Genomic DNA, 23,466 nt, shown 5'->3' with positions numbered 1-23,466 from the left:
ATTCCTCATCTAAATTCAGCTGTGTGCTGGGGGAATAAAGCTAATCCTGCAGTTGTGGCAGTGCTATACTGTCTATGCAAGTCAAGGTCAGCCACTACACAAGTATTCTGCATGATATTGTGCCACGGTGACAATAAGTCTGTCAGTTATTAAAGAGATCTATCTCAGATTTTCAAGAAGCATCATCCAAACAAACTACAACACTAATGTTGAGTAATTATTATTATTCTTATTATTATCACTGCTGGAATAAATTGATTTCCCAAATATTATTCAACATATTGCCATTCATTCTTATGACTCACCAGGTAAAGTCATGTCAGAGGTATATATATATATTAGGGGTGCAACGATATTCGTATCGATATTGAACCGTTCGATACAGTGCTTTTGGTTCGGTACGCGTATGTATCAAACAATACAACATTTTTCATTTATTTTATCAACTTTTCTTCTGACGATGCTGTCTGTGTTGAGAGCTCAGTGGATCTGCGTTCGACTACTCCGCCTAGGCTGCACTGTCGAGCGCAGATCCGCTGAGCGCACACAACGAATATGACTGCACATTTACGCCGACATCATCCTAGTGCAAAGACAAGTGGAAGCAGACAAAAACAACAAGCACGCATGCTACAAACTTTACCCGAGTCATTTAGACAGCCGTTAGCACAGGATTCTCCTTATGGGGACCTGATATGTTTAATATGCTGCTGAGAATATAGCCCAGAAGAAGCGTATAGTATAGCTTTTATTTTGAAAGAGCCATTTCTCTGTAATAAACTCTCTTTTCCAAAGATGAGTCATTTCTCGACCAGATAGATTTATTATTTTATCCCTTTGTTGTTTCAGCAACATTACATTTAAAAACTGTACGTTTGAGTTAAAATATATATTTATAATTTTAATAAATGACAAATTAAAAAAGCAAGAACCTTTTTTTGTATCGAAAAATATCGAACCGTGACACCAAAGTATCGAACCGAACCGTGAATTTTGTGTATCGTTGCACCCCTAATATATATATATATATATATATCCAACGTGTACTAGCTAAATGCAAAAAGTTGTTGGTAATCCAAAAGTACTTCAGTGAATTAGTTTTATTCTAGTAATACTCTAATAAAGCAGATTACTTTTTAAAAAGTTACACTGTAATTTATTCATTTCAAAGATGCGATTACAGAACATTCTTCCTTCGATGGGTCCCCAAGCCTGGACTTTCTACCGTGGCAGGGTGATCTTTACTGAAACTTACCCAAACTAAATGTAAAAAGTATAAAATATTGTTCAGTGTGATGTGAACTTCGGTGTATTGAGTGAAAGTCCTGTGACCTATGGTTTTCCATCTTCCTAAGGCTTCAGTCAGAGATCTAGAGACTGGTGTGTCAAAAAGTGGAACGGCGAAATGGAGATTGTTCACCTCCACAGTTAAACGTGCGCCTTCTAAAAAGTGTTGGTTACAGTGATAAAGCACAGCACAAACTGTCTCTGTGTCTGGTTTGTGTTGCTCTTTTCATAGTATAAGTGTTTGTGACAAGCTAACGTCTCTCAGAAAAACTGCCCATCAAAATTTAGGTAACAACCTGCTTTAATGTTTAATTTTACTCAAGCGGCAGGTGGTTAAAAACAAATCCGCAGATTAAATGATCTCATTGTTTACCAATTTTCTAAAAAATCCTCTTTAGAATTATTAAAAGCTGGTTTGGACAGATTCCTGTGCTAATCTTTCAAGGTTAATTAAAACAACAACAACAAAACAGATTGTCGCAACCTTTAAACAATGACTGTTTAACATGTTGACTACACGTTTACAAAATACCAATGAATTCATTCAAAGACTTAATCCATGTCATGCCCTATCTCTTCTTCCTCATTTCCTGTCAGCTCTTATGCAGCATGGCATTGTGCCTAAGGTCAAAGTTCATCAAACCTATTCAGACTACACACTGAAATACAGTTAGTTCCCAGTAGGGCAGGCCAGTGGTGGTACAAGCCGGTTTGAGATCGAAATGCCGCACAAAAAAAACCCCTCTCCACAAATCTAACAAGCACTGTGAAGGAAATGAATTTAAAGAATTGATCTAAATGTATAACTAACATGTCTTGATGCATGCTCAATCATCCAGGGAAGTAAATCCCAAGAGGTTGATTCTGTTCATCTGGACCTCACAGCCCACTGTTCATTCAGTGGTTTCAGTCATTGTGCAAAACCTGCAGTCAGCTGCGTTTCTCCCACTGAAAACTCTACGTCCAGATGAACAGAATCAACCTCGTGGGATGTAACTGACATGATTATCTTTGTGAATGTTTTTTGGCACGAACTACACTTTGATTGGACCTGCTCTACTCTAAAAGCACGCATTCACAACTTGAGCGCTGCAGCTCAGCGTCGTACGGCCTGTTAGACTGAATGAGGTCTGAGGATTACATCAGTTTAACAGGCTTTGCATCACTTGAGCCAGTTGCCTCGCATTTGTGCCTCCAGTCACACTGAGATATTGATGCGGATGACACTTCTCCCAAAGTGGGCTAAATTTTCCTTAAGGGCACAAAATAATTTTTACCTTGTAAATGTTGTTAAGATGGAATCCAGGGCTAGAAAGGTGAAATGTGGTGCTTACTCTGCTGTATAGGACGTGCCCTCTTAAACATGACAAGCCCGAACACAGTCACGGCCAAAAGCTTACTTATTGTTTACATGTATATAGTGAAGAACTATCACAAGGCTTTCATAATTTAATTAACTGTTATTGGCAAATAAAAATGATCACGGCTGTACAGATCCACCATTACAGTCTGCCAGCCTGAGACTAGCTACCAGCTGCTGTAACCTACTATCATTTCCCTCACAATGCCAAAAATCCCATTTAGGTCATTTGTCCCCTGTCAGTAATGAAAAACATGTGCATGCTGGATAACAATAGCTTTTTGGAACTTATCATGGGACAGATTTCATTTGGGCTGGAAGATCTCCGAAACAAAGGACTCGTGCTGTTACTCTAATGAAGACAGACTTCTGGGCACAATGGCTGCACAGCATTTGCATTTCTATCCCACCTAAAGCTTAAAAGTTGGAAAACTTGCCACACATTCCTTTTGTTGGCTCTAATAAAACACTGCACCCTCTAAAGACCAGTGGGGTTTCAGACATTTAGTTTTACTCTACCTAAAATCTGCAAGGGTAATGAGCAATCTGCATGACTGCCTGCCTGACTCGCAAAACCCACAACACAACCGTCAGGCTGATTCACAGTTATGTGCTATTCCATTAGCCTTCTTATGTCTCATTTCCTAGAATCACCTTCCTCAATCATTTCTTCCAGTGCACAGTCAGGGCCCATTTCCTGCCTGGACACACCAAAAACACAGAACCTTGGGGGCATATGGGGGAGCTCCAGAGCCTTCAACATGATGGATGCAACATCACATCCAACACTATTACCGCGGCATGCTTCACAATGGAGGCCCACCAGGCTGGCTTCGCATTACCATTTGCATTTTAATACCTCAGCAATATTTAATCCATTAGGTTTCCTTCAGGGCCGATTAGTGAAGGGTTAATTAAAGACGTGATTAGACCACTCAAAATGTATAACGAGATGCTATCGCTGCCCATTTGCTAACACTTGCGGCCTCACGCTGACCACGATGGCTGAAAGGACTCGGCTCTAAATGTCCTCAATACTACATCACCCATAATTACCTCGTGAGCCCTGAGGTTGTTGCAAGTGATAGTGCAGGCAGCCGATCTAATTTACAGAGATAGTGCTAATCCTCACATGCAGGGGAATGGAAAGTTATACCAAGTAAAATTAAATTACTCTTCAATATGGCCTCTTCTCCAGAGGGGGACTGGAGCTGAGTGAGCACATGGAGGGTTGACAGTGTTTCGGCTCACTTTCAGCTCAGCCGTCATCCTCAGATTGGGAGAATTTGTGACCCTAACCCTCACAGGAGAAGACGCAAAGATTAGCAGCTGTCACAAATCAGATGGATGGAACCAAACATACAGTGGCAACAACTTCAACTGTGACAGTCAGTCAGGATTAGCCCTACAGCGGGAGTCATATAGAGGCAAACACATGCACAGCACTCAGAGTTAATGAGTTGACTGAAGCCAGAGAGCGATTCACTAAAATCGGGTTCGTGAAATAGGGCAGAGGCTCATCACGTGCATGCTAATCTTAACCCGCTGCTAGGTTGTTGACCCTGACAAGCATGTTGGGTCAGTGATGGATGTTCTAGAGCTTTGATTTGTCCCTCCTCACCTTCACTGTCACTTATTAGATCCAAAAAATTCAAATTAGGTCAAGGGGGGGTGAAAGCCTGGTTGGAGCTCAGACAGGACAAGCAATCTGCAACCACCATGACTTACTGTAATAGGAGACATGTCAATCATGTAGCTGCAACCCAAAGCACACTGCTCTCCCAGTCTCCCAGTGCGTTCAGGCAGCTCTTGTCAACTCATAAACTCAGATATTTCCCGTTAACAAAACCAAGTGGTCAGAGTATCCAAGTCTGTGCTGGCGTTAAGTTTTAGGCACAGACAAAAATATTCTCAGTCTAAAGCAGTCTCCCTGTTTTATTGACTCTTGCTATTTCTGCTTGAATACCTGTTACAACAATTAACTGTGAAAATAAGTTGTGTATCGCACAGAAGATTGTGTAGGGATGAGTACAAAGGTTTTGTAATAAATCTATAATGTCAGTAACAGATGCCCTGAAAGCCCTGAAAAAACTAGTTATTTATAGTTGTTAATGAGCACTTATGCACTTTTAAGTAGTAACATATTTTTTAATGATGACAAAGCTGCCATCATATCAAATGGTGAGATCTCCTGCCATTGTAAGGTCTGATTTCTCAAACTGTGGGCTCGCTTTACCACTTTTAATGAAAAAGTTACTAAGCTGAACACAGTGAGTGAAAACACAGCTGCATAATCAACCTTTGAAAAGATTTAGAATTACAACTCTGGCGTTTCTTGAACACTTTGTGTTTTTAGGATCTCGAGGCTCATTCTTTCGGCTTTCCGGACTGTAACTTTGCTGTTTTTGGTTTGGTGAGGTTTTTAGCCATTTATACACAGATATAAATGTCAAACGTTGGCTTTGCTCTGGAAGAACTTGGTGGACTCCACAAGCTTACTTTGGCTTATTTCTATCATTGTGCAAAAGCTTATCAACAACTCAAATGGCAGAAAACGTTTTTGGGATAAACTGATACCAAAAAAAAGCACTTTTTTTGTTGTAGTTGTTACAAGTCAGCTATAAATGTATGTGCTGTTTATTGTAATTGCATTTAGACCACCTGTCACGTCAGCTAAAGCTGGTTCATTGATCTTGTTGACACATCACTACAACAAATGGCAGCAGCCAATGATGCATCTAATTGCATCTATCTCTCTTTTTTTTTTAGCAGCAGGCAGCTGTCGATTAATCTATGGCACACGAACACCAAACAGCAGGCAGACATGAGTTTAGCAACCAGCTGCTGAACACTGTGGTAAAGACCAAACCAGTTTGCAGGAGAGAGCACTGGAATGGAAATCGCTGATAATCTTACCCTAAAGCTGGATATCTAAGCGGGGAAAAGTTAGCTAACATGCTAGCCGTCAGCTTTAAAGATTGTTTCACTGTCTTGTGAAAATGTGCTGATGACTGACCATTTACAGCAGGAATGGGGAACTCCAGGCCTCAGGGGCCGGTGTCCTGCAGGTTTTAGATATCATCCTGGGTCTAGTTCATTACCAGGCCCTGGAGACCTGGAGAACCGGCTCTTGAGGCCTGGAGTTCCCCACCTCTGATTTACAGGGTGCCAACACAATCAAACCCTGGGGTATGTCCAGTTATAGAACATGGTGTCCATCGATTGAGGAAAATCAGGACCGGATCTGGATCTGTGTGGAATTTTGGTCAGCCGCTTAAACTCATTATTTAACTTAAATTTGTAGCCTCGCTCTCGGACGAATGCTTTTCCAAATCTGAACTTGGAGCTAACAACAGTACTGCTAATTTGAAAGTAGTTCAAATGAAACTAAAAACACTGTGCACGCACGCACACACACACACAGACAACAGGAGACAGGACCATTCAAGGGTATCTATCAATATCTTCGTCCAGCTCAGGGAAAAAAGGGAGAAAAAAAGAGTTGTGAGGTCATACAAGGAGCAGACATCTTGAAGTGATTTTCAAACACAGACTGATCTGGCCCTGCACACTGATACACACCAAGGTGACATTGTTGAGGCCCCCCTTTCAGATAACAAGGATTCATACCACAATGATAAATAGTTGTTGTTGTTTATTTTTCTGATACGTAACCATTATGACTGATAAAAAAGGAGTCGTGCCATTTCAAAGTTTAAATACTCGAGTATTTTGTGATATTCTTGCTTTAATTTTACTAGCATAGTAGAGAAAGAGCAGGTCCTCCGTTTTTACAACATGCATCATACACCTATATGCTCTCAGTGTTGAAGCCTCGACCTGGCTTATTTCCCACTTTTCCTCTAACGTGGTCCATAATTTACAAAATGAAGATAATTCTGTTTTAAGTAAAACAACTGGCCCGACTGACTCAGTACTGAGGCATCATCTCTCTATAACAGCTGACAGTTTTTAAATGGAAGTGGCTGATAGCATGTAATGAGGCTTGTATTAGAAGCACAGCATGAGGAAACGTGTGAATTCCAGACTGTGATTACTGACAGACAACTCTCTGAGCACTGCTCAATATGTCTGAGTGCAACCTCACACAGTTTCACTTCCTAGGAGTACAACAGAAAAAAGAAATGAATACGACATCGAGTGTTCCTGCCAAAGCTCATCTCTCTTACTTAAGTTGCTAGTTAGTGGGCTGACTTTAAGCCACCAGCTGGAAATGTCTTTGAGACATGACAGTGACAATGAGTGCCTGACAACAGCTATCTGATGCACATTGTATCTGCAATTACAGAGCGTGCGGCGGCTGCCTCTCCTTTAAAAGTGGATATTTCTGCTCCTCGACACATCAAAGGACTTTACTTCAGAAGGCTTTTCTGAGCCATCCACCGAAGCTTCAACTGGAAACATGTTGAATTTAACAAAATGCCTGTTTGTCTTTTCACTAACAATGGAATCCATTTTAATATGATTATTTTACTGATAATATCCACAACATTAACCTTTCTTACCGAGCTTGAAAGGCCTCTGAAAGCAATCTGACATGCTCATTACAACACACTAAGCACTATAAGCAAATACAGTTCAGTGATCACAGTCACGCCATATAAATAAAAGTGAATTGAACTGAACTGAAAACACGTAAAAAGTTACTCAGACAGCTGAAGTCATCAGATCTGCCAGGCTGTACACAGGTAAGGTAGTGCTAACACACAAGTGTTACATTTTTTTGCAAATCAGACATAGATTTTACCCCAAATTTGAGAACCATATATGAGCTTATTAATGTCTGCTTTGGTCCAGAGTGATATGAAGTGCCTAACAGAACTATTTAGAACTATAAAAATGAATAAGACTATATGGTACTTCTTAATTATTTATTTCAATAATCAATCATTCTTTTGGTGATCAAGTGTTATACTTCTGTGTACTCTGGATACACATTGGCCAGTCTGCTAATTAGCCGTCCATCACAGGTCTGAGATGGATAACCAACATCCAGGTTCATCTATTCTACCTTCTATCAGTTACTGTTTACTAATGCAAGTCTTTATTCGCTGACAGTCATTTTGGAAAATGCAATTGGCAACACAATACAAAGGTTTAATCTTGAAATGACCTTATTTTGTCAGAAAGTCATTCCTTAATCTTTACCTTTCTTTTCTAATCACCACGTCATTATCACCTCAGATCTCTTACCTTGATTCCATGTGACCTCTACCCCTGCAGCCTTGCTGTAGGAGGGAACTGAAAGACTTAAGCTGAGGTTCTGATAATGTGGATGTGAAGCGGGTGACATGGAAAGGTAGGTGAACTGATCCGAGCTTTGGGCCACGAGCACTGGTCGATCAGCGTCGTAATGTGCCCCGTGATGCAGGCTGAACTGCCTCCAAAACATCTCAACCCATCTGCTGCTTTCATCGGAGGTCTTTTATCTCTGCTGGTTCACAGGCTGATAGCTTTTTATTTTTCACTCTTGGTCTGACTTCAACACTTTATTGAATTCATGTCAAGGTTTACATCCACAACCATGTCGGACATTCATGCCGGTGGAAAGATAACCAGGCAGCGCTTTAATCAGCAGCCTTTTCTTTGTCATTTAAGAGACTGTTATCAATATGCCACATTGATTGGAATTTTCAAACTTCAGACAAAAATCAATTGAATCAGACTCGGCCGTTTTGCCTTCTGTGCATGCTAATGTTCTGCAGGGAAATGCTACCGGAAGGAAGCAATTCTTTTTACAAGCTACTATTCATCTGTTCCAGAGCAGTAACATTTACAAGCAATATATACAGGAAGCAACACTGATTTGATCTTATCCTCAGATTCTATCTAAAGGTAACTTTAGGATCAAAGTGGGTGCTTAGACAAAAGCGGTTAATTCAATCATCTTTTAAATATATCAACTATCTGAAAACGATACACTACATGTATACATGATTATAAACCAACCTTTGCAAGAGCTGTGACTTCAAAAGCTTCATCACTGGTGTTTGTCATGTATTTCAAACAACATCCTCCGTCTTTGCCCAGTCAGACTCTTGGTTTAGGATGAAGTGAGTGTCTAAAGAGTCCGTTTCTTGATTGAGGACAGCCACAGCTACGTATCTCTTCTCTTGTGCTGACTGAGGCTTAGTGAGTTTGATTTGATATCTTGGTCAAAAGGAAACAATTCTTGTGATCTGGTTTTAAAACGGCTGTTAAATGGCGTTTGGCTGGCTTGGTGTAAAACATTAAAAACGAACGAGGTTCCGAATGCAGATGAAACATTAGAATTCCAGACTCACAGCGTGACAAACACAAATGAGAGCAGCGAGAATCGTGACATGCTCGTGCTGGGTCTTTTTTTATTCTTCTTTTTACTAAATATTGCACAGAATTCACAGCGATTTACATTCCCTGGAACTAATGACAGGGTTCTGCTTCTAATGGATTCTCCACAGACCTCTGGTAATTAAGAAACACATTTGTTGCATTAATTTTTGATCCCGACACCAAGCGTATAAAATTATTCAGATCCAATTGGACAGAGAATAGATAATGAAGTCTGCATGTGACAAAGACAGAATTGTGACAAAGAGACAAGAGAACGGGAACAAAGATAGCTAATGAGAAAATCATTACTTTAGTGACAATGACAACTTCACCTAATCGAGAAGCTCTAACAAAACCCGACGTTTCGGTGAGGCTGAATATTACGGACCGTTTCTCTGACGGCAAATTAACTCGCAACAATAAAAATCACACAACACACAAAGAAAGTATGCAAAGAGACCATCCTGAAAAATCAAAGCCTTCCACGGGCTCTTTCTGTTGAGTGCAGCACTTTTATCGCAGATTTAGATTAAGCCAGTCGGGTCTCAGAATCCATTTCCATTAGAGGCAGGAGGGGATAAGCGGACTCAGGCTCTTCTCAGATCTTTCACCCATTTGCAACAACTCATGTGGGAGCAGAGACTTCCATCCACGGTGTGAGATTTGAAAGCAGAACAGCATTTTTTTCAGGAATAAAACTCTTTGAAATTTTCTGTTCCCGCATTCCTGAAAAGCATCCTGACAATTTGAATGATCATAATGTTTAAAAATCACTTAATAATCTATTCTATGTGACACACAACCAATGACTAATAAACACTGCAGGAAAGTGTTTATAGAAGACCGTTGGTCCACACATTTCTGTACTTTTATTGGATAGTTTTTTTCCACAATCACGCACACTACCTACTGCTGGCTTAAAGAATGCAGTCTATGGAAACAACTGTCACTGCAGCCTACTCATTTTTTCTGTCTGCATGAAAAATACAAACAGAAAATTTGTCCTGTAACCTAAACATCAGTCACCATGATCATCACTGGGCCACGTCATGTGACTATGGTCTTTCTCCTTTTTTTGGGAGAAACATGCAAGTGCATGTCAGTAGTAGGGATGGGTACCGGTATCCGGTGCCATGATGGCACCTGTTCTGACATAAATGGTAGTAACCAGACCGAAAAGCAGTGCACGTTTCGGTGCTTTATTTCGGTGCTTTTTTCCCTGAGATGTCACACACTTTGGATTCCAGCCAATCATTTTACCTTTCCGAGGATAGTAGGCGGGACCAGGTACGTACGTTCTTTTAGAGCAGAGCTACAGATTAAAAACGCCCAAGGAGAAGCGGTCAAAAGTCTGGCTGTACTTCACAGCAAAAGATGCAAACTCAGCCGCCTGCAACAAGTGCTTTAAGCTGATACTGTGATACTGTCAAAGGAGGCAACACCTCAAATCCGATGAAACACCTGGCGACGTATAGCATATTGTTAAAAGCCGAGAAATGCGCCGTATTTGATAGCTTGCTGTGAGACCTCACACCAAGCACATCTACTGCGGGTGGGTTGTCTGTTATCGGACCCGGAGTTAGCAACATCCCCCAAGAACCCGAAGAGGAGAGTCCTGGCCCCTAGCCCTGCCAGTGTAGCAGAAATGATGAGGATGATGATGCAGCAGCAGCCGTTCTTCTCTGCGTGAGTAGCTTAATGTTGTTCGTGTGTAATTTACGTTGAGTAGGCTAACCACGTTATTACATTAATGCATGTAAGGTGAACTAGCAAACATCATCATAGCTACATGCGGCTGTCTTCTTGTTTGATGGCAGATACTCCCTTCACCCTGGCTAAAAAGGCTAAAATGACCAAAGAAAAAGTGGAAAACAGCTAAACATGAGAGGTTTTTGGACCAATTTTGTGTTCTCCATTCTTTAAACACCGGCACCGTTTCAAAAGTACCAGTTTGGTACTGGTATCAGATAAAACCTAAACGATACCCATCCCTAGTCAGTAGTGTCTGTGCTGTTTGAATTCCCACAATCCTCGTCTATGTTAGACAGCATGCAAAACAACAAATCCAGCATGAGCCTACAGGGACAGCATAGCAAAACTAAACCATGTCACTGCAGTGAGTTCAATAAGTGTTCACTGCTGAAAGCATAAAGGAGACTCACACACCAAGTCACTGGAACAAAGTTGTTTGCCTGTCCACTTAAAAAGCAGCACACTTTACATGTACAGTGATGCACTCTGTTTATATAGCATTCCACTAATCTTACTGACCATTTCACTGATATGAAAAACTGACATGCCTGTCTTTGAACTGTGGGAGGAACCCAGAGTACTGTACCCACCCACCACTGCTTATCTTCAGGGTGAAACAGCTATGTTTTCTCTCATGTACTGCATATACTCTTAAAATTGTGTTAAAACTGTCTAACAGTTAAATCAGTTTATGTGCAAGTAATCAATGTGAGCCAAAAACTCTGGATTCATTTCCCTACTCTTGGCTCTGTATGATGTCGGTGACGGGGGATATCCCCATGGCCCATATGGTCATCGCCTGCACACAGCTTCATCACAAGCGTCCCAACCAGTCACCTGCTGTTCAAACCTTCTGCTTGTCTGTCTGAGACACTGCACTAAATAAGGACCATTTTAAACTGTGAATCATGCAAAGCTATTCTAACAGCATCCAAAAGCCTCAAAACTGTCTTCCTAAAGGATGAACCACTCAGCTACAGTGTAAGACAGCCTTACTGGGTCCTGTGCCTGGGGAAAAAAGTGCTATTTTTGATTCATGAATCATCCACAGGGCAGAAAAATAAACATTATGATTTATATTTTTGGGCATCTGACCCAGACCTAACGAGGGTGCAAAAGTAGATACTAGTACTACCACATACTACATACTGTCATTTAGATCGGAGCACCTCAAATGTAATGTCACCCAAAACTGTTGTCAAACCTATAAAAAAAAGCAGCAGGAAGCTTTCTTCCCCTGCGCACTAAATCTATTAATTTCCCTGGTTTAAACGTGCAGTTTCATTATTTACTGTGATCAATCATAGTGGGTCATCAGACAGCAAACCAGCTCCCAGCGCCTGCTTATTTGTTTCTCTCTGCAAAGATAGAAGTGCTTGCACACACAGAAGCGCAGAATCCAAACTCCCAGACATCTGTAGCTGTAGGTCATCAGTCAGTTTCTTGCAAACACGATGCTGCAGGACAGGAAGGAGTTTTTTCCCCATCTCAGATTCTTTACATTCTTCTTTAGCAGCAAGGCCCATTTATAGCAAATGGCCCAAGCTTAATTCCCATGGCACTTCTAGAAATGGTTCGCTTCACCACAAAAGTCCCTTCGCAAACAAGAACACAGGCCACATGTTCTTATCCAAATAATCTCAGGAAACTTGACAAATAGCCCTGTTACCAGATATATGTGATATCTAAGACATCCAAGCTCTCATGTCTCTTTGCCAACAAAAATAAGACTTCCACGATGGGATGGAAATCTCTTGCATTGCAGCATTCCTTGATGCCCAGTGGGCAGTCATGTTGGCCATGAACATGAAGAGATTGGTGTTGTGACACACATGTCAGGTTTAAAGCGCACAAAGCTGAAAATCCTCTGTTTATTTTCAGTTTCCAGTCCTGCTGAAACCACACAATATAAGAACTGTAAGATCAAAGTACATATAAGCAGTTTGCCTTGAAAGTTAGTGACAGTGTGCTTGCTTAGCATGTGGATGCAAACTAATTCTACCAAAATGTGTTTGCTGATGACCTGATAGACGTTGGGTTGTTAAGATGTGTGTTTATTTTGTCCAAGCAGAACATCGACTCTTCTGAACGTTCATATTTACCTTCTTTGACTCAATACCTCAGTACTGAGTAGAGATGGCACGATACCACTTTTTTATGTCCGATACCGATACCGATATCATAAATTTGGATATCTGCCGATACCGATATGAATCCGATATAGTGTTTTTTAATCAATATTTCATAGTTCAGCAAAACTGATCAATCTAATAAACTTAAACCCGCACCATCCTCCCTATTCTGGTATTTTAAAGAGCACTTAGCAGAAATATTAAGCAACCAAACTAATAGGGTTCTAAAACTCCCAGCAAAAAAACCCCAAAAACTTTAATTTGATGCAGTGTGAAAGAAATGCACAGAAATCAATTATTTTTCAAGAATAATTAAATAGATTCAACATCTTTCTTTAACAGAATTGCAGACTGCACAGATGGTATCTTCCCAAAGGAAAAAGTACTACAGCTTACTAGGGTATTTTAGACTTAACAGTTACTATATACAGTAATTGACTTCTATTCATTTTACATCAAATTAAAACTTTGGGTGTCAGATAACTATTTATTAAAAGCTAGACATTTTAAATGAGAATAAGAAAGAAAAGTATGTCTTTGTTCTCCCTTTTCCCTGTTAATGCCCTATCGGCCCCCATGGCTAAACTTTGCTAGATCCGCCCCTGCACAGTTACCAGCCGTCAGCTGTAGAAAAAGATCCTGGTGTAGAAAGTATTAAATACATTCTAAGAACAGATTATCAAGCTTAAACGTGCTGCTGTTGTTCAGCCGCTGGTTTCTTTCTGGTGCAAAGTGGGCCAAAAGCAAACTAGAGACACGGACTCACGACAGAAAAGCCGATCAGCTGATCATTGATCAGTTTCATGATTGAAGTAGCAACAGGAGAGGGAGGGGGAGGCAGTCGCTCCATATATCGGTTGTTAAGCTTAACGCGGGAATGCTTTACAAACATTCAGAGATGGACTTACACACTTGCTTTACTTCTCTCTGGGATAACCTCCTCGGAGATGAAATGCCGGTGTTCTGACAAACCATCCTACTTTGGCAAAACGTCCTACCGTAAGTAGTTTATGCACATTTCTGCTGTCACAGAGTAATTCCAGCACCAATTTAAGTAGGTATGACGGTTTGCCACTTAACTTTGCCCATCAGAGTATGCTTTTAGCTCATATGCATACAGCCAGGATGGTTTGCCACTTCATTTTACCCTTAAAGTATGCTTGTAGGTAACATTCACAAAGGTAGCATGGTTTGGCACTTAATTTTACCCGTCAGAGTATGTGTGTAGCTGTTATTAACAAAGGTAGGATGATTTGCCACAAAATTTTCGGAGTTTAAGTAGAGCTGGGCGATAGAACGATAACGATATCTATCGCGATATAACTTTTACTCGATAGAGAAATTAAGCTATCGCGATAGACCTCGCCGCTCTTGTCCTCTTAAAAAAAAAAAAAAAAAAAAAAAAGGTCAGCCGATCCAAATTCAGTAGCGCAGAGCCGAACCAATCACAGCCGCAGTGTCACGTCGCGTGACTTGCTACGTACAGCACAAGTGCCAAGCCGCACGTGTGTTTGTTTGGGAAGCAGCCAGCGGGTAATGGAGGAAATGAGTGTGCCGACTAGAAAAATCAACCGAGCGTGACCGAAGAGAAAACAGATGATGGTTCCAACGCCGGAGAGATTGTCGAACGGAAGAGCCATAGAAGTTCCGTAGTGTGAAGGTATTTCGGCTATTTCAAGTCTGACAAAAAACAGAGTAGCGCACTGTAAATTGTGCCGACAGCAAGTCTGGAAATACAATAAACTGGTGCATGCGTCACACTGTGCGCCACGTTATTGTTTCGGTGAAATGAATTTCTACAATACTGTTACTGTTAATTCTACTCTCTGCAGTGTTTAAATGCTTACATATACACACAGTTACTGTCCGTCCACACATACGACTCGGTTCTGCTTCTATGCCCCAGCTTTGTTTACTTTTTCCCACCGAGGCTTCTAGACTTCTGATTGGCCAACATTTCTGCACGGTTAGGAATCTAGCGCCACCTGCTGCTTTGGCATGTTCATAGCAGCGTTTTCCTTCATTTCTGCCTTTACGTGTGAACGGGATTATTTTTTAAAGCGAAAACGGAAAATCTCAGTTTTCAAAAATACCCGTGTACGTGTGGACGTAGCCTCAGTCTCTGACTGGAAGCGCTGATTCGTCATTCGGCTTTTGTCAGACTAAAGTAACTGTTAAAACTGTTTGAAAAGCTCAGCTATACAACAAGGAGAGATTGAGAATTTCCTTTTAGTTCTCAGTTTATTTGATATTGACAAAAGTTAGTCAGTTTTGTCTGTTCTTCTGTAAAACAAACTAAGATTTATTTTTAGAATTAATATTTTGTTTCTAAGTGGAATTGACAATTTAGTCTGTTTCGTTTGTTCTATTTTGAAACTTAAACGCTTTAGCGGCTGCCTTTTGTGTAGTTTGCAATATTTGCCTTTATTTATCTGAAAAAGTCTCATGTTCCTTAAGTACATCTACCCTGTTGAACTTATTATGGGAAATAAATATTTAAAAACAAGCTGCTGATTATTTCACATTTTACTTGTGAGCAACGGCACATTTAAATCTTACAAATATAGTTATTTGGCTTATATCGTGATAGATATCGTTATCGCCTGAAATGAAAAAAACGTATCGTGATATGAAAAAATCTTATATCGCCCAGCTCTAAGTTTAAGTATGCTTGTAGGTGACATTCACAAAGGTAGGTTGGTTTGGCAGTTAATTTTACCAGTCAGAATATTTCTCTAGCTAATATTCACAAAGGTAGGATAATTTGCCACTGAATTTCATGTGCAGAAACAACAGGTAGGATGGTTTGCCAGGTAGGATGGATTCCCAGAACACCTGATTGGTAGCGAGGCTACAAATACACACAGCCGCTCTATCACGTGAGCACACTGCTCCGACGTGCTACGGTTATGAGCCGAGTTACGCCGTGTTACAAGTTTTGTGAGGTGCTTTTTTGATATTTAATGGATCGATTACATTTTTTATTTCTCCCCGATATCCGATCCAGTAATTTACGTCAGTATCGGACCAATACGTAATATTGGATCGGTCCATCTCTAGTATTGAGTCAAAGAAGGTACTTAGGAGGTACTTTATCATTCTATAAACAGCAAATTACAATGAAATCCACAAATGTGTAGATCAAAAAACACTATTTTGTTGTACGTGTACAGTGACAGTAAAGGGCTATCCAATTCTATTCTATTCTATTAATGATAAAGCAAGTGGAGGCTAATTTGTATTAATTGACATTGCAAACACAGTCCTCAGCACTCAACGAGTGTCAAGTATCAAACACTGAATCTCAATATCCAGCCCTGATTATAAATGGAATAATCAATTAAGTGATTAGAGACTTCATGTAAAATTACACAGCAGCTTGTATTTGGATGATGAATTAATCATTTGACTGAAATATTGTTGGTTGTAGATTCTCCACTAATTTGCAGATGCCTCCAATGGAAAACTCTCCCAACTGCAAATGTGATGTTTTGTTTTTTTTAATAATTTATTCCCAAAACAAAAATAAAACCTTATGCATGCTTCATCAGTAGAATTTATTCTCTGCCTACATTGTTTCAAAATGAAGCTAAACTGCTAAAGAAAGAAATAATAAAAATGCTCATTGAACTGTTGCTAAAGGAGTTTTCTAGCGTGTTGTGTTGCGCCTGCATCATGTGCCGCTCTTGGACTTGCGTACCAGCCTCCCCCCCGTGGCCCTGCGTCCAGGTTCCCATGGACATTACACTGTGACGTGTTACAAAAACAACAGCAGCACTATTTTGGGTACTTAAGACTTTTTAGAACACGAACCCTCCGTGATTAAAAGAATTTTTAATCTAAACAGTCAAAGCTGACCGTGTGTTTTATCGTTTAGGTTTACGGGGCAAAGACAGTAGCTGCAGCACATCCAACACCCTCAAATCAAATCAAATCACTTTTATTGTCACATCACATGTGCAGGTACATTGGTACAGCACATGTGAGTGAAATTCTTGTGTGCGAGCTTCACAAGCAACAGAGTTGTGCAAAATACAATAACATAAACAGGCAAAATATACGAATGGCTAAATCTGAAACTAATAAATATATGTACAATATATAATAGTGTATGCATTTCTGGATGTGTATACTAAATATTTTTCTGTGTGTGTGTGTGTGTGTGTACACATATTTTACAAATTAAATAGAGTAAACAATGTATATAATATATAAAATAAATAAAAGAAAATATACAGAGTGAGACATGTGCAAAACAGTGGCGTTACTGTACAGTACCCTGAACACATCTGTGCGTTATCTCACTAATGAATAATTCCCTGGGCTGTCCAGAACACTCAGATACTTTTTTGGAGCTTTGAAGCTTTTGTTGGAACGCGGGTATCAAAGGTGACAAACCTCTGTGCACACGAGTTAAAAATAGGGGCTGTGCTTTGACTCCAGCGTCTGTTTTCCCCTCAGAGTGAACGGTTCTGTCACACATTTGTCAAAATTGAAAACGAAACCACTCAACGGTACATCAGGAGGTGCGATTAAAAGTATTCCTGCTTACATTTTTTCACAGCAGGTTTCAGGCTGACTTTTTTCCCAACTTGAAGAAATACTAGCTGTTACACTACTTTTTTCACACACAGTGCTGTGAAAAAGCAACGTTCACCCTTCCTGTCTTATTAGTTATTAGTGTTACTGTTAAATATTTCAGCTCAAACTAATTTTTGGATTACATATAGACAGTCCACAGCAGGCCCGATGACGGTTTCATGCCTTCCAGCATCTTTATTTAACACTTTTCTCACGGTTGCTGTTACACACAACTCGGCTGCAGCTTCCCAGCTGCCAGGCTCACATATCACCACCAACAACAGTAACCAGGACCCAGTGCAGACAAAAAGATTTCAAAAAGCAGCACATGGTGCCACAATCTAAAGAAACAGCTGAGAAACAAAGTTAGGAAAGTCATTTCTGAACTTTGGGGGCACCAGTGAGTCGCAGTGAGAGCCAATATCAACAAATAGTTAAAACTTAAAATGATGGTGAACCTTCTCACGAGTGCTCGGTCGACCAAGAACGCATCCACGACTTATCCAGGAGGTCACAAAAGAACCCAGAACAACAGCTAAGTTGTCTTTGACCTCAGTTAAGGTCAAAGTTAGATAAGACCCTGACTGGGCACAAAAGGCATCATGGGAGAAAATCACTGCTGACCAAAAAGGCTCGTCTCACATTTCCTAAAAACCATTTTGATGATTCCCCAGACTTTTGGAGAACATTCTGTCCACTGATGAGATATAAGCGGCTCTTTCTGTAAATTTGCATCTTGTTCCATCTTAAAACTGACACAGCATTTAACCCACAGACTATGGGTTATTCATGCATGTAAATGAAAGTCTTCTAACACACAGGAGTGCTCTGCAGCGTGACAGTTGCTCTGTAACTGATATTTACTGCAGATTGGTTCCCCTCCCAGAAGCTAAAATGATATCATCTTAGAAACAATGTTGCAATGGGATCACACCACCAGCAACACTAATCTTTGAACTTTGCCTGCATTCGTCTTGTAAGCTTGTGACTGCAAAATGTGCCCACAGACAGCCAAACACACCAATACCTGCCAAAGTCCTGAACCTGCCCCCGGTGTCACTATGGGGGTCTCCAGCACCACCATTTTTCTTTTGTAAGACACACAGAGAGACTAATAAGGTGAAGATAATACCTGTTATGCTGTGGATGGTGTTGTTTTCAACTCACACTGTAGATTATTTGTTTTGTCCCAGCAACACTGGCCTTGAGCTATTTTGCAGGCCTGTATAACATATTGATTTCTCCCACTTTCTCCTTCAGTTTGCTGTTGTAAGCAGCTGGTTGATGAGGGAGTCAGGAGGTCTCAGAATTCTGGGATGTTGTTTCTATGACGAGGAAATCCTGCTCGGGTGCTCTTTTGACTTAAAGTGGCAGTGACTGTTGAGCACCAGTGCACCTGCTGCAGATGGCTACCTAAAGCTGTGTCCTTCACCAGGCACATGGTTTCTAAGCTTTGGAGCATTTCCAATGTATTGTCTGCAGTGACGTTGCTCAATGAATAAGTGATAAGACAGCAAGCAGGATTCTTTGTGTTAGCATTGCTGAGGTTGGCTGTTAGTTCCCTTTATTGATCCCATGTGACAGGACGGCTGCTGAGCTGCTCTGTAGGGCAAAAACATCTGGGCTAGTCTGAATTTTAGTTTTTAGAACATTTTCCAGTTTGACACGCTGGCCTGACCAGTGCCAGTTTTCACAATATTTGCCCTTCTTCCTGAATTTAGTTTTTGCATGATACACAACAACCAACTGATTGGCAAATATTTGCAGAAAATAAAACGTCTGAGCACCAAATGCACATTATGGGTGCACACACACACACACACACACACACACACACACACACACACACACACACACACACACACACACACACACAGCCTCCTCCCTCTGCCACAAATTTAGATCTGTGGGAAAAACAGACTTCATAACTCAGCTCAAAAAGACAAAGGAAAACAAGAGCGAATGTTTCTTGGTTTCCCATGAAACACACGCTGCATACATTTTTAGCATGCAAACGAAGATCCTATAGCAAATTAATTAATATTTGCTGGCAAAATATACCAGATCATTTATAATATCCACAGTACTCTGCTGCACATGCACTGCCTTGATTTAATCGTCACAGTCAGCAGAGACCCATAAGTGCAGCGTTATTTAATGACTAAACTGCTGCTCCTCCTGGCACCTTTAAATATCAAGCGTCTCTTCATGCATTTACAGTTTTTTACAGACGCTAGGACACATTTCTCAATACTTAGGTCACGTTTGCAAACCTCCTCACACAGTGAGCACGACAGAAGTCTATGTGGGCTAAACTGAGGACCAGTTATCATTGTTTTGGCACAAAATGCATTCAATGACTTCATCTCTCAAATTTCATGAATTATCTTCTCACTCAGACACAACAACTGCCAAAAATCTTTGTATGTACAGGACATTTTGCATGTGCTTACATACTGTTTTCAAAACTGTTAAACTTATGGCCAAAACAATAACACAATGCAAAACTTGAAAAGACAGCAAAATCCAACAGCAATATTTTATTGAAACATGTTTTAAATCTAAAAATGCAGTTTAACCAGCCACAGCTGATTCTCATTGTAGATGAACATCTGCACAGGTGTTACTCCTTCAATTTTTCAACTCCTTCAATTCTGGCAGCCAGGAGATTCTTTCCTAGGTGTGTTGCCCTAGATGACATAAGATGTGATGTGGATGAGAACCTGTGGCCAAATGGAGGACACCGAGTAGATTAGCATTACTATTGTATGTGTATCAGTGGATGGTGTGTATACAAATTCTTGTATTTTGGGATTACTTAGTGCAAAAACATAAAAATACATAAACAAATATTAACGAATTCTGCATGATGTCTGATTCATTCCAGTAACATATATTGAAATTATAAACAGAGATGTGTCCTTGTTTTACACAAGAAAACACTGTGTAATGCTACATGTTGTTAGTGTTTTTTAGGTCATTGTTTTGTGGGTGACAAAGTGTGTTTGTCGGTTGTCAACCTTTGCTAGTGTTCTGGAAGAATGAGTTTATTTGAGACCTGAATGAAGTGTTTTGGTAGTTGTAGTGCATTTTGAATGTGAAATGAACTGCTTTGCCAAGCTGACGGTCAGTTAGGAGGATTGTGTGAAGTGTTTTGCAAAAGTGACCTAAGTATTGAGACATGTGTCCTAGTGGCTGTAAAAAACTGTAATATGAAATCAACGCTAAGACTGGGGCAGGAGGGTGGAGACGTCTATACAGTATCAGTATCAGTACATGTTGTGTGCAACTGCAGTAACATCAAGTGCTTCATTTATGTAGCTGTGTTTTTGCTGAAAAAAGAAATAAAAATGCAGTTTGACCACCTATTTTTCACGAGCTGGGCCCACGTCCTCATTTTAGGTTTGACAGCGTTTTAGTAGGTAAAAGTGATGCTTTGACATGAATTGACCTGCGGTTTGGGGAAGGCCTTGAAGGGGACTGGTGACGGCTCCCGGGACTGGCAGATGTACCATGTACCAAATAGGAGTGAAGAACTTAAAGAATTGAGAAGAAGGAGGGAGGGAGGGTGGGGCACGTAAACGAGAATGAACAGTTTGCAGAACTGAGGGAACCTATATAGATGACAGCTGGAAGGAGCGTGTTTGGAGGCGTGGTCCCGATATATAATCTCCAATAAAATTACAAGAAAAATGATATTTGATCTATTTTTACTTAAGTGTTGGGCTCAAGATGCTTGTAGGGCACTCTCTGGAGGCCGGTGTATGCTCTTATAGACAGAATCTGGTCGCTGCCTCATTTGGCAGGCCAGAGAAGCTCTGTGATGGCAACTGACCCTGAGGGACAACTCAGAGATGAATATATTACACACCATATGCACACAGTTACAACGGGACCCACATCCAAAAAATCAGCTGCAGTGCAGTCCTTGCTGGCAACATCTGGCCAACGAGACCTTGAAGAGTCATTTTAATGAAAAAGCCCCGGCCAGTGCCGTGAAAGCATAACAGTGAAAGTGGGCCAAGCTCCCTAAAATTGACTTGTTTTCAACTTACCTCATCAAAGCTGCTGTCCTCTTTCTTGAAAGCTGCAAAAAGAAGAAAGCGACACAAGATCAGAAGAAGGGTCTATTGGCACATTTTGAAGAATGAGCAAAATAAAAAGTATAACAGCAGAGATGCAGAAAAGAGTCCTGAGCAGCGACTGTGGCGTAAACTTGGCCTGGTAACGTCTCCAGTTTGTCATCAGAATGTCCAAAGTTTTATTTCCTGTTGTTTAGGTTAATCAGGCATGGGTTAGATTGTTGTTCAACTAAGCCCAACCAATACAGGATTTTAAGATCAATACAAATATTTGGTGTTTTAAAAATCTGATATATCTTTTTTCTTTGAGACACATGAAACATGAACAAACGTCACCACATCTGTTACACTTAGTTATGTATTTACTTGTTGGCACTGTGCCTGACTCCATTAGGATCAGGTGTTTGTTGTGTTCCTGGTGCAGGGTTGGAGGGCGTTTCTTCTGCTACTTCCTCACATTTTAAACTGAAATCTTCGTTTTTACATTTTTTTTAAGTGCTCATAACTGAGATCGATCCCCCAATAAATTGGTCGGGTACTGCAAAGCTACGACATACAGCATTGCTCTAAGAAGAAAGATATAAAAATTCCAGCTGCACACAATAAAATTGTTTTTCTAGTTACAGTTAAGTGGGACGTTTCAACACGGTACCTGCAGTATTAGTCACCACTGTTTGAAGAAACACTACAGAGTGGCACAGAAACTACTGCCGACTAGACAATTAAATAAACATACATGCTCATCCAAACCAAAAACAAGTCAATCAAGAAAGTAAGGTAAAATGCACATGGCCTGTAATGGATTCAACAGATAATAACCACCGGACTGTATCAACACATTCTACACCAGTATGTTTCTACACCAGTATGTTTCTACACCAGTATGTGGACCTGCGGTAACGTTTGCACGTCCTCTCCGGTTAATGCGGCAGGTAAATAATCAGGTAACAGTGCATATTGATCTGCCTTATTACAAACCTGCCATCACTGTGCATTTAGTGACCATGATGAGACAGAGTCTGGCTGGCTCAGATGCTGGCAGTTCTCGCTGCAGTCTACCGGCAGCGTCTCCTTTCAGGCCAGGACAGACGAATGTCACCGAGCAGAGACTAAGTTTGTGGTCAAAGGCTTGCACCCGTTTGCCACAGCAGATGCCCCCAATTGTAAGTGAATGTGTTTAATTGTAGGCAGGGGCATTACTGGATATTCTTGTGTAACTGCTACAGAATAATTTATGTTATACTTTGTTATTGCTACAGAAGAATATTTATTTTATTATTTTACATTTACAATATTTTTCCCTGGGGACCCTGTGACACCCCATTGAAGAGCCATAGGCTGGATCTCTTAAGATCTCACTGTTGGGTTTGTAAGGCCATGTTACTCCTAAATTTCTATCTTGCTCAAAGAGAAGATATAAAAAAAGTTCTAAGCTAATCAACCTTAGTGTTCTCCTTTTTTAAAAAGAATCGATAAAGAATCGAATCGTTAAACAGAATCGAAAATGGAATCGGAATCGTGAAAATCTTATCGATACCCATCCCTAGCTAGCATAGCATCTTTAGCCACACTCGCAAGCTAAACTGACATGTTATGCATGGCATAAAGTGGCGTGCATTTTATCTGCATATAAAATATGTTTTTGTTTTTGAAGGATGTGATTATTGGTTTTGAAAGGCTCCTAAATATATAGACAATGCTTGTACTTAATGTTTGGTAAAATGAGTGAAACTTATTACGTTTTTTAGACTAACTGAGAATTCAGAGTGGTTTGTTCACACATGCTCATAAGCATGAAGCTTAATTTCATGCAGACTAAAAAAAAAGCAAGCAATCGATCCAACAGTCTGACCCATTCTAGCACAAACCACAGGTGCTCTAGTCAGTTAGACTGTACTAATTCAGACTACCCCCTGGGTGTTTTTTACTTAAGCTAAGC

At 40.5% G+C, this 23,466-nt stretch overlaps 1 protein-coding gene across 1 annotated transcript in view; it reads right to left on the bottom strand.

Moving 5' to 3' along the window:
• The window catches only part of cdk14 (cyclin dependent kinase 14), a 224,853-nt gene that overhangs the window by 189,776 nt on the left and 11,611 nt on the right, over nucleotides 1–23,466 (bottom strand). The window contains exon 2 of the mRNA XM_026184457.1: nucleotides 21,501–21,532. Coding sequence (XP_026040242.1) covers nucleotides 21,501–21,532 — 32 coding nt within the window. The remainder of the gene's footprint in view (nucleotides 1–21,500; nucleotides 21,533–23,466) is intronic.

Source organism: Astatotilapia calliptera, chromosome 11 (assembly GCF_900246225.1).
Source record: "Astatotilapia calliptera chromosome 11, fAstCal1.2, whole genome shotgun sequence".
Classification (NCBI taxonomy): Eukaryota; Metazoa; Chordata; class Actinopteri; order Cichliformes; family Cichlidae; genus Astatotilapia; species Astatotilapia calliptera.
Note: the sequence above shows the minus strand (reverse complement) of the source record. Positions and strands in the feature narration are given on the sequence as shown.